This window comes from Protomyctophum bolini, assembly GCF_963924005.1.
Source record: "Protomyctophum bolini genome assembly, chromosome: 18".
Lineage (NCBI taxonomy): Eukaryota > Metazoa > Chordata > Actinopteri > Myctophiformes > Myctophidae > Protomyctophum > Protomyctophum bolini.
In genome coordinates, this window is record NC_137879.1 from 13,943,142 (window position 1) to 13,955,250 (window position 12,109).

At 42.9% G+C, this 12,109-nt stretch overlaps 1 protein-coding gene across 1 annotated transcript in view; it reads right to left on the reverse strand.

Annotated features, from left to right (window-relative positions):
- Positions 1 to 1,371: 1,371 nt before the first annotated feature.
- The window catches only part of atrnl1b (attractin-like 1b), a 93,826-nt gene continuing 83,088 nt past the window's right edge, over positions 1,372 to 12,109 (reverse strand). The window contains exons 28-29 of the mRNA XM_080789626.1: positions 5,474 to 5,588; positions 1,372 to 4,413 (exon numbers count right to left, since the gene is read on the reverse strand). Of these exons, the coding sequence (XP_080645752.1) occupies positions 4,289 to 4,413; positions 5,474 to 5,588 (240 nt within the window). The 3' untranslated portion in view covers positions 1,372 to 4,288. The remainder of the gene's footprint in view (positions 4,414 to 5,473; positions 5,589 to 12,109) is intronic.

Sequence of the window (12,109 nt, forward strand, 5' to 3'; positions counted from 1 at the left end):
GAATATAGAGGTTCTTTAGGTTAAAAAACAATGCACACTTACGACATAAAAGCCCTAAAGAAACAAGTGTAATTGGTGGAGGTGCTCTAGGTGATCGAGTTCTAGCGTGGCTACCAATGCGACTGTGTACTGAGGTACATGGCCAAAGCAGGTTCAAGGCCAGCCTGGGGGACCAAGCTGTAACCAAGCACTGAAGCCAATACTCATCGATGTACTCTGTTACCCTGGGTCTACTGGAATGCAGTATACAGTGGGGCCGGGGGGGGTATTTCCCCCCCGGTGTTTCCACACAGTAAAATGTGGGTGTTATGGCAAAATAAACTAGAACTGCACCCTATCTGCCTGAGGTTGAGTATCACTGGACTACACCATACATCCACTACACCATACAAGGCACCAACCTGCTCATCACAAGAAGTTTGAGGTTCAGTGTCTTGCTCAAGCACATGCACTTTGACGCCAACGCAGGGGGAGACAGCTAGGGATTGAACCAAGAACCTTTCGATTCCAGCGCACTCCTGAGCCACTGCCGCCCCAACCGCCAGCAGGGAGTGTTGGGCGGGAGGAGGAGGACGAAGGCTCTACATCCTCCCGGTGGGGGCTCCTCATTGGCAGGTGAAACAGTAGGATGCAACAGCAGTGACAACAGAAATGTGTGTGGGGAGGAATTGATGGCATAAAGACTATATTTGGGCAGAAAAATATATACAAGCTCAACATATTGCGATTCAACATTGTGTAGACCGGCTTATTTTATATGCTTCACTCTTGTACTACGAGTAAGCCATTCATTTATTGAAAAACATAAATAAGTAAATAGAAAAATATAAATAGAGGGTATGTGCATGCATAAAGTGAGCTGAAACAGCACGCATGCATGCACGCACAGACACACGCACAATCCAGGATTTTTATTTTGTTTAAGATTTTTATTCTTTTTCTGGCATGTTTTCCAAGTTTTTAAAATACATTGAATATTAATGATATGATTTCTTTTCTACTCATCATTTTTAAACATGTTACAGTGAGAGACTGATTCCCGTGTAATAACACTGTTACAGGCTTTACTTTATATATAAAAACAACCTACAATAATAAAATTATAATAATTATAATTATAATAATAATAAACAATAGCTTGAATACTATCCGTATGAATGAAATGCATCATCATTGAACACTTTTTAACAGAGTAAGCAATGCCCGTATAGTCCATATAGATGCAAAACTCAGAAACGATAAAAAATAAACAAAGAATACTGGACATCAATTTTCTTTTCTTTTATCAGTCAAGGATAGTCAATTGAAACGTGGTACTACACAGGAATCCATCAAATATCAAAACAAACAAAAATAATAATACAGAAATGCTCTCTTACTGTAGTGTAAAAGATATTTTTTCCACTTTTATATAATATCATAATATGGTAGTTAAACAGGTGACAAGGCCTGCAGCAACTGACATGATAAATCTTTTCTTGCCATATTCTGTGAAACAAAACATGATCCAAATTAAAGACATTGAAATTAAAATAATAACCCAGCAGAAATTCATAGCAACAAAAGAGATTCACATTGTTTTGCTCTGTAGGGTCCACTGCACACTCTCTCTGTCTCTCTCTCTCTCTCTCTCTCTCTCTCTCTCTCTAGCATTAAGTTAGCATTGGTGAAAATCAATGGTTCTCAAACTTCTTCAACTCAAGGACCTCCACATTGATATGTATTTAGCCGCATACTCCCATCTGAAAATACTTGGGGCCAGGTACCGGCCAGAAGTGAATTCTACGTTATTCCAACATTTTTCGTAAGATTATTTTTCAAACATAGCAGATCTAACAAGCTTGTAGATCGACTATTTGTCAATAGCCGGAGTATAAAATAGGGTTAAGGTGATTAAACGCTATATTAACTAATATTGAGAACCACTGGTTTCAATAAAAAACAACTAAATAAGTGAGGGTAAAAAAGATTATCTTTGTGGTTCAGATCTAGATGTCCACTGGTTCCCAAACTATGGCTCGGCAGTCATCGGGACCCATGTTCCAGACAAAGACACATTTTTATGAGTACATATAATTTTGTTTTTATTATTTGATTCCCTTTATAATTATTGTTATTTCTTTCCAAAATATTTCAAAAATAAAATAATTCAGAAATAAATAAAAAATCTGTCTTTTGAAATTCTGAAAAAAAAAAAAAAAGTCATATAATACTCATTTTGAAATAAGTCTTCATAACATTTCTAAGTTTGGGTCGCGGAAGGAGACACACCAATCTTTTCTGTCTCGTGCCAAAAACATTTTGGGGAACACTTCTTCTGAACCGTGTCCTAACGAACGCCACAGCAAGTCAAAACATCACCTCTCAAGTCCTTGATCCGAGTGGTTGGCAGCAGCGTGAATAATACGAGAACAAAAAAAAAATCACAAATCTGTACCGTACCATTATTTATATATATATATATAAAAACAACAACCATTGCATTTCTAGAGTTGCTGTGATCCTCTGGGTTATACATAACTTACTATTGTACATCAGGGTCCACTGCCAATTCATTAACAGCAGGAACCTCAAGTTGCACCGTTTTAAAGTGTCTCTTTTTCTTCCCTCCGCAGAGTTCGAAAGCTTCCAGGCTTTTAGGTTAAACCAGAGACGATGGTCTGAGCCGGTCGCGTTCTCCCCCACCGTGATTTGCCGTCTTTTGCCTCAAACATTCAGCTACGGGGTTGCAGTCATGTTTTGCCTCGGGCCGACTTGTGCGTGTATACGACGCATTCCGCCCCGGGAAAATACAGACTTTTTGCTTCAGCTTGGCTGGGTGGAAGGTATATTCATGGTACTGTCACTGTATGTACAGGAGATTGTGGGGGAAGTTTTTTTTTCTTTTAGCAGGTGGTGGAGTTGGTGGTGTGGGGGCAGAAAGACCTTGAAAATGCCTCCAACTGTAACTGTGATCTGTCCGCCGTTCCCTCGAGGAAAAAAAAGGCAGGAGAGAAAATTCAGTCCATGCAGCGACAGCAGAGTTGTGTGACATAGAAGTAAAATCTAAGGCTTTAGAACAGCATTAGTCGGCAACGTAAAAGTAGATGAACGAACACACACACACACACACACACACACACACACACACACACACACACACACACACACACGTTTGTATTGCTATACTTGTGAGGAATGCCATTAAAAATAATCTGTGCCATTATTGTCCCTAAATCTGAAGCCGAAAATAGTTGATCTACAGGCTCAAACAACACGCCTCAGCAAGCGCTTGTAGATCAGCTATTTTTCATTTGCACGCAACCAAGGATATATTTATTTCTGCATATTATTTCTGACCGCAAAAGTGTAAATGTGCCTCTAAATGTGTAATCAACAATTTCTTTGTGAGGTCGATTTCTCAAATTCTATGATACTTGTGGGAACATTTGGATACTCACAAGTATAGTAAAGAAAGAACGTGCACATACACACACACGCACGTAAACACACACAGACACAAACACACGCACGCACACAGACACACACACAGCTCTGAGTGGCATGAAGGAGCTTATTCATTGGTCGGTTTCTCTCGCGTGCAGACTCCCGTTTTTTGGGGGGGTCAGTGGTTGTGTCGAGGGGTTAATCCAGCGGACGCCGCCAATGGTTAACAAACGTCGACGTTTTCCCCCAAAGTTCACAGGTCAGGGGTCAGGGGTCAGGGAGGAGAGGCTTTCCCCCCCGCAGGTTGGGGACGGTGGATGGGAGGAGCAGCAGCAGCTTCCAGACCAAAAGAAAAAGAAGTGAATAAAATAAATCCACAGAGGTCAAATTGGAAAAGAAAGATGTACGTTATGGTGGTGTTGGTGTTGGTGGGGTCGAGCGTCGGGGTCGTGAGCCAATTACAGAGGGAGGAGGGAGACGGTGGAAAGATGGCGAGGCAGGAACGCTCAAGGTTTCGGTCAGCGGTGAAAGCGTGCGTTTACGCCCCCCTCCCACGTCCGTACTTTCGCCGCACGGACGAGAACGGGGCCGATAACAGCCAGGCCTGTAAGCTCACGACACTGGACGCGTCGTGAGCTTACAGTTACGTCTATTCTCAGGCCTCGTTCTCGCTTGTGCGACACCGAACCGCGACCAGAGCAGTAAAATTAAGGCTCTGCGTTGCCCCTGGTTGCCCTCCTTTGTCTTCCGCCTGGGAAACCCTGCGGTGCTAAGCGGCTACAGTTCAGTCCCTTCCCCCCGCACACCGCCACACACCTCGGGGCAGGCCATGCGGTGGAGAGGTTTGTGTGTGCGTGTCCGCTCAGACACAGGTGCCTTGGTGCGACGGGGGGTGAGCCTTGCGGTTCTTCAGTCCCTGGGACTTGTCCTTATAGTCCATGGGCTTATGCTGTGACGTGTCTATCAGCGCACAGGCAATGGAGATTCCTGCGAGGGTGGGAAAAGGACACACACACACACACACACACACACACACACACACACACACACACAGGATATAATTAGGCTGTAGTTTATCAAACTTAAGGATTTAATTTTAATTTAACGGTTTACCTCAGTTTACCTCTGAGAAAGTAATTCTGAAAAATTATGTGTGTGTTGGCCTCTAAAGTGTCTATCCCCCTTTAGAGGCCAAGTAATAATATGCCATCCATACACTTGCTCGGGGGTGTGATCTTCTGCTTGGAGAATCTTGGCGAGAAACAAGCCACTTGATATACTGCAGCGAGTCAGAAGGCTTTTAGATGGCGGTGGCGATGAGCTTGATATACTGTACAGTAAGTCGGAAGGCTTTTAGATGGCCATGTTGATATGTTGGAGTGCACTCTGAAAGGTATAATCTCTTCACATCGCACTTATAGCCCAAGATATAGAGAGTAACACGTTAAAGTATGTAGCATGTGGCCCCATGGGTCAGGAGTCTATCTCCTGTTTCTGTAGCTGGAGGCGGCTAGTGTGGCACATGATGTACAGTAAAGTCATTTTCCCCAGGTCATGTTCCCACGCTATTATTGACTGATTTGATCCATCAAATGAATGGAATTACTGACAACTAGAAGTAATGCACACAACCCCCTTTCCCCCAGAAAGCTCCTTGGGAAAAGCATTGTATTCAGGGTTCATCGCCATGTAGCTTGTGGCGATTATCTTTGCATACATAATGAGCGGAGAATAATATTAACAGAAGCACATGAGATAGCCCTGAATGAACATGAACAGATCTGTAACTCTGAGAGTGTACAAATGGAACCATTCCTTGCAAATAAAACATTTGAGAACCACTAGTACTAGTAGACTCAATGTGCCATAGTTTCGTACATATTCATAGTGTCATAGTGTCAGAAGAAAACCTGGAGACTGACATTCAGTAATTGGGTCGTATGATCAAAATAGGAACAAAATGGTGTGTTAAACAAAACATCTAAAATGTGCCACGGACAAGGACATTTGCGTGGTAACAACTTGTCCATTCTACTGTGTTTCTTACCAGACTGTCCAGGGGGTGGTAAGCCGTTGAGTCCAGACGGCAGGCTCAAGATGACAGTCAGCACTGCAGCTTTCCCACTAGAACAGGGTTCCATTGCAATGGGTTTGGGCGGGCCCTGGAAACACAAGCACACATCCACAGAAAAGATCACATGTTTAGCCGTGTCTAGCATTGCTTATATGTCCATTTATTGATTACAAACCAGCAACATATGCTCTTCACCGGATATGGTGTTTGAAGAGGAGCCCATGGATTAATGTAAAACAAGTCTTTAACACAGACACTTTTGTCCATGTACGGACATACTGAAGACCCAGCTGCTCAAGAGACTAATGTCAGTAGGTTGGCAAGGAATGGTTGGTATGAAAAGAGAAGCAATCACACTCCAGTGGTAGATGCCAACTTTCTGCCAAAGCCTTCATCTGTGCTCACTGTGTTGTAGCCACATGAAGGCTGGAGTGTGCAGTTTCTTCTCTTGTCATGTTAGTACATCTAAAAAGTTTCTTCTCTTGTCATGTTAGTACTGTACATCTAAAGGGTTTCTTCTCTTGTCATGTTAGAACATCTAAAGGGTTTCTTAACTTGTCATGTTAGTATAACTAAAGTGTGATGGAGATCACCGATACTGGGGAGAGAACATAACCGATGGCACTTCACAGCTGAATAATAATTACATGTTTTACCAAATAAATCAAGGATCATCAGGAGTTATTGATCTGAAACATAATATCGTCTCCGTCGGTTGGAAACCTCATATGTCCAAAACGGTTACTTTTCAGGATTCAGATAAAAAAACAACAAAAGCTTAAAACGCGTCACGTCACATTTCGAGCTTGTATATCTGCTTACTGTGATGATTTTGTGTGACGTATGTATGATCAAGTATGGTGTTCATGAAAAAAAGTTAGAATATGGAGATAAGAGTTTTATGCTCGACAGCAACGATATTTTCCCTCAACACCCAGCGACCGGCGCCGTCTTCTGTGCTGTAGACCAAATCTTTTCATAAGATGCATAAGTTGACATAAACATCAGACACGTCAGCTGGCGCAGAGATAAATTGTGACCACTGAACTGATTTGACCAATCTGTCTGTCTGTCACACTATTTGAATCACCAGTGAAAATGTTACACATCAGAGAAATGTTAGATGTCAAATATCTGACTGTGAGTCACTGTGTATGCGACTATGTGTGTGCGCAGCACAGTATGAGGCATCTAGTTGACATGTATTATCCTTCAACTTTGCCCAGGTTATACTCACACATTCTGTCAGATGCATGGTAGCGAAATGACAACTTTGACTTTGTACTTTCAGAGAAGCCGTAGCTACTTGAATTAATGCAATGTTGTTTGTCATAAATACTGCAGGGAACATTGAAATGAAACGTTTTTCACACTTCTCCAATTGTAATGACTTCCTTTGAACAAAAACGTCTAAAAACGGAGTAGTTCTGTAATCAAAATCAGCTGTATTTGGGGAGGAACGTGCAATCTCATTCAAGATGACATCCAGACTGTGTGTTACTCATTTTAAACTTAGCACGCTAAAATATGCATCTGAAAACATCTTGGGTTAGAAATAAGCCACAAAGTAACAAACAAGCTTAGCTGGCCATCTGTCTCACTTGTAAACAAACACTAGCCGTGCTGGACACGGGCTGAAGGGATGCAACGCTCTTTTGATCATAGGTGTCAGTGTGAATGGGCCTGTAGGCTGCTCAACAGCGCCACTTTAGGTCATCCAGCGGTATTGCTGTTCATACCCCAAACAGACAGACATAGACACATAGGGACACACAAAGCCAGTCATTGGAGTGGTGTTGTGCACCGCTCAATAATAATTTATACAACACTGATGATTGTCAATGATGACGCTCTAAATTAAATCTATCAAAACTTTTACTCTGCAACACTCTGAAAACATGTTGAAGACCCCTGAAGAGGAGAGCGTTACGCTCTACGGACCAGGAGACAGTTCTGATCGGTAATCAGAGTCATTAAACGGTTCATTTTTGATGACACACATCACGGTTGTAATTTGTCCAGGAAGTGCATAAATTAAGCGATGCACACATCATTGGCTCTGCTCACAAACCATCCTGACCCTGTACAGTGTACACAATGACACTCATCCCCCCCCCCCCCCCCCCCCCTCTAATTTGTTCTTCCCATTTAACTCCCATCTGAGCGGTGATTTGTTATCCCATTAACACCGGGAAAGCACCTGTGTCATTTTACATTTTAGATTTTAACCACTTGAACTATTGTTTTATAGTACTTTGGCTATAAAATAAATGGCAGATATACAAGCTCACATGGATCTGATCTGAAATCCAATCACAACCGATCCAGTCCAAAGTCATTTAACTCACTCACTGCGGCAAGAGGCGAAACGTTTGAAAATAGCTCATCTACAAGCTCACAACATGTCGAAACGCGCTGGCAAAGATATTTGGTGTATTGGCGTTTCCAATCCGATCCCGATACCACAATTCCTTAGTTAGCCGATACCGATACCGAATAACAATACCAGAGAATAATATTTATAATAATACAAAAATAAAAGTCCACCGACCGGGAATAGTGTTTATAGCCTTCTAGCTATATATCTCGTGTTTATAGCAGACTCCTCACTCAAATGTGCACTTTGGGCAACTCCAAAGCAAACTCCACATGGCCCAACATTTTATTCACCTGCTATAGTGTACCCTTACTCCTGTGTCGGATCTGTGGTTAGACTGGCATATTTGCCGATACCGATATGAACCGATATGACCAAATAAGGGCCGATTCGATACTTTTCCGACAGTGATACAGTATCGGGACAAAGTGGGGAAACAATGGAGCCCGGGGGGACCCCGGCCAGTTATGTACATATTACAGGGTTTAAAGATACAACACATCCACACATACATTCATATTCATAGTCATATTCCATTTGAAATGGTTCGGGGCCATATCATATAATTATGAGAAACATGCCGTCGTTACGCCAAAGAGACTCGGCATGACAACATGCCTGGGCTCCGTCCATAAACCCCATCAGCAAACATAACCTTTAACAGCGCTGCACATGCTCAGGTAGTGATGTTCTGGGAGGGGTGGGGGTGGGGGGGGACATAATTAAATGTAGCGCGGAACACACGGAAGGACAATTACATCGCGGGGCCATTTGAAGAGCGCGGAAGCGATGGACGCTAATGAATAGCGATGGAGAGAGGCCCTGGCCACGCTCGCGAAAGTGAACTAACCTACGATGCAAATTTGATTTCCGAGCGCAAGCTAGGCGTGCACGCATCGCCGGCTTGAAATGGACATCATGCCGTGCTTCTGACTGTAAACATCTTTACTGCTGTCAAAGGGAAATCTGTGGACACTGCACACAAGCTAAATTAAAGGTGCTGGTAAATGATATCTTTCTGTTCAAATAAGCATAAGCAGGCTGATTTTGAAGTTTGTTTTCCAGTTCAGGTTAAAAAACTACAGCAGATTAACCCATTCTGACCTGAGATCAGATTCATACGAGGTTTCCACTAGGACACACACTGGTCTGATTAACCCATTCTGACCTGAGATCAGATTCTAAAAATGTCAGTCGCTCTTCGATTTTTCAAAAATAGCAGACCTACAAGCTCGTAGCGCGCCACTCGGTGGCGTGCTATGAGCTTGTAGATCTGCTATTTTTCAATAGCTAAAGCATAACATGATGCCAACACCGAAATGGGTTCACGGTCAGAATGGGTTAAAAACATGACAGACTATAAGCAACACAGCTGCACTAATGAGTGTGTTCGATTTCCATAGGCATGTCCAGAGCCATGGGCGAGGCCAATGTGCAAGCATGATGCCCAGCAAGTTGACACACCTAACATCTAACACACCCATTATTACTGGAAATTTGATTAGATGCAACTGTGTTGCTTACATCACTCTGCACTTGAAGGTCAGTGTTATGCAGCCTGCCATGTTTTACCCTGCTGTAGTGAAACACAAACTATACAATCAGCCTTGGGTTTCATGTCCCTTTAAGTAGTAGCAACTGGTTCCCAAACACTGGGTCTGGACCCATTTGTGGGTCGCAGACCCATTTTAATGTTTTGTTTCCTCCACTGTCTGTGTGATGTGAATGTGTTAACTGTGATGCACAGTATGCTTTGGATAAATGTGAAATATAAATTCATAGTTTAAATTCCTACAAAAAGACTACAATAATGTCTGTTGTGAGGACCAACACAATTGCTGTTGTCATAATGTCCATTTCTCAAATGGTGAGGATATTTGGCCCTCACAAGTATAGTACTGAAATACAAACACACACGCGCACGCACGCACGTCGCACGCACACGCGTGCATAGCTCTTGACAGGTGTCATCCATCACACTAGCTGTCCGTTAGTGGGTCCATATGTTGAACGGGCCAACACATTGAATGGGGACATCTGTGTCATTCAGGTCCAGTCCTGAGGTGTCTGCTCTTAAATGGCTTCCTCATCTCACACCTGTGGACCTTCATATTGTCACGTGGAAACCTTGTATGTCCCAAAATGGTTCCTTTTTTGAGGGGCACCTGCCACCAGTCCCTCCAATGCATGGCTTCTGAAGATTGTCATATGGCAGCCAAGTCGATGGACTTTAATGTTTGTTTAAGATAAAATATGATTAACTTTGTGCCAGCCAAGTCTATGGACTATAATGTTTGTGTAGGGTAAATTATGTTAAGAAGTCATCTCGTTGATATAAATACATATTGTAATGCATTGATTTCATTTTTCACGGACAGTAGAACATCAACATGCGGCCAAAAAATCTGCGCGCCCCTCACTTCACACCAGTGTGATTTTCTTTTAGATGGATAGATCGCCTGCCATCTGCCTCAATGTTATCAGATTTAGAAAAATACATTTATCTCAGATAATTTCCCCAGACTGCATGGTATTTTTGAATAGCTACGTTGGGATGCCTGAAGAAGGTCTTTGAACGAAACGTTGCCTAATAAAAGTGTTCATATTGCAAGTGCAGACGGTGAGCGGGACGGGTCTTTGTGCACTTTATTTGCATTTTTCTAAATAGATACGGTATAATAACACATTTTGCCGGGGACCCCCTGGAACCCCCTCAAGGACCCCTGTAGTCGTTATGCCACTTATTCCTGTGTAATGTCTGTAGGAGTATAATGTATCGCGACAAATATCACCCTCCCCACCCGGCTTCCCCTCCACTTCACCACTAACAACACGCTTTGGTATGGGGGAAAGAAAGGGAAAATAAAAATGTCTGACTGTTCAAATTATTGGCAGGCAAATTGCCAGATTCAATAAAGACATAAAATAAACTTGGCAGGGATGAAAGGGTTCATTTTGGTTTCCGGGCCGTTGTCATTGTTTACCGTAATAACAATAACCGGTGTGTCTATAATTTATTGTCAGCCTCCTTGCGTTTCGGTGCACGTGTGCATTAGCATTAACATTTGCTCTCGGGTTTATTCTGCAGCAGTAGCTTAACACGACGTAGCATACAGGAACGAGTGGCTTTAATTAGAAGCCAGGCTCTCCACTTTCACCTCTGAAGCAAAGTGGCTTTGAATGAACGAACACAAATGTCTAAGGAAGCCATTACCAGTTTAAATAGCTGCTTGGCTGCTTCCTTGCTTGTTTGGGGGGCGAGGACTTGCTTGTTTGGGGGGCGAGGACATATAATATTTAAATCAAACACCTCAAGACGAGCCTACTCGTATATTCTTTCGTAAATGAATGCTCTACTTTATCATCATACAAGAGTGTTGCACAATAGTAGTGGAAATAGCAGAACACTACATCAAATAGTTTTTAAAATTAAAATAAATAATAGGAATGGTTTTGGAGTCGTATGCGTTTGGCCCTCTGCAAACATGCGATATGGACATAGGGTTGGCTTTAGTGTTGTGTTGAACGGTCATTAGCATATGTTAAACAGCTTAAACGATGCCAGATGTCCGTCAATTAACCTTTATGAAAGGTAATTAGTTTCTTCATATAGTTGACCTTCAGCTGGTTGCCAACAGGGTGCTAATGGGGGTTCTCGACCTGTGGGCCGGGGGCCCACTGGTGGCCCACAAGGGTATTGCAAGTGGGCCCCCCACCTGATACCAAGTGGGCCCCCAACCTGATACCAAGTGGGCCCCCCACCTGATACCAAGTGGGCCCCCCACCTGATACCAAGTGGGCCCCCCACCTGATACCAAGTGGGTCCCCCACCTGATACCAGAAAAGGTCTGCCTGTATGTGAAGTATGCCTACGGTTGAATCCAGAGATCAGAATCCAGAGATCCTAATCCAAAACTGTCGGTGTGAAATTATAATAAATGCCATGACAGTTGGTACATTAACTTCGCATCAGTAAATATCACAACGTTAGGTGGTAACAGCCCAAAACGGTGTAAAACACTGTACAACTTGAGACCAGTCCAAACAAACTCGACCCCATCTTGAAGGAATACGATTATGTGGGAGGAACAACACGAGGCATAATATGAAAGGTTTGACATTTTCCACTTGTTTAAATCGGTATCCTGTGTGAGTTCCCTCTCCCCATTGGATATAATTGGTATCCCGACCTGAAAATGCTTTCCACAAATGTCTTCTAAATCCTAATAGTT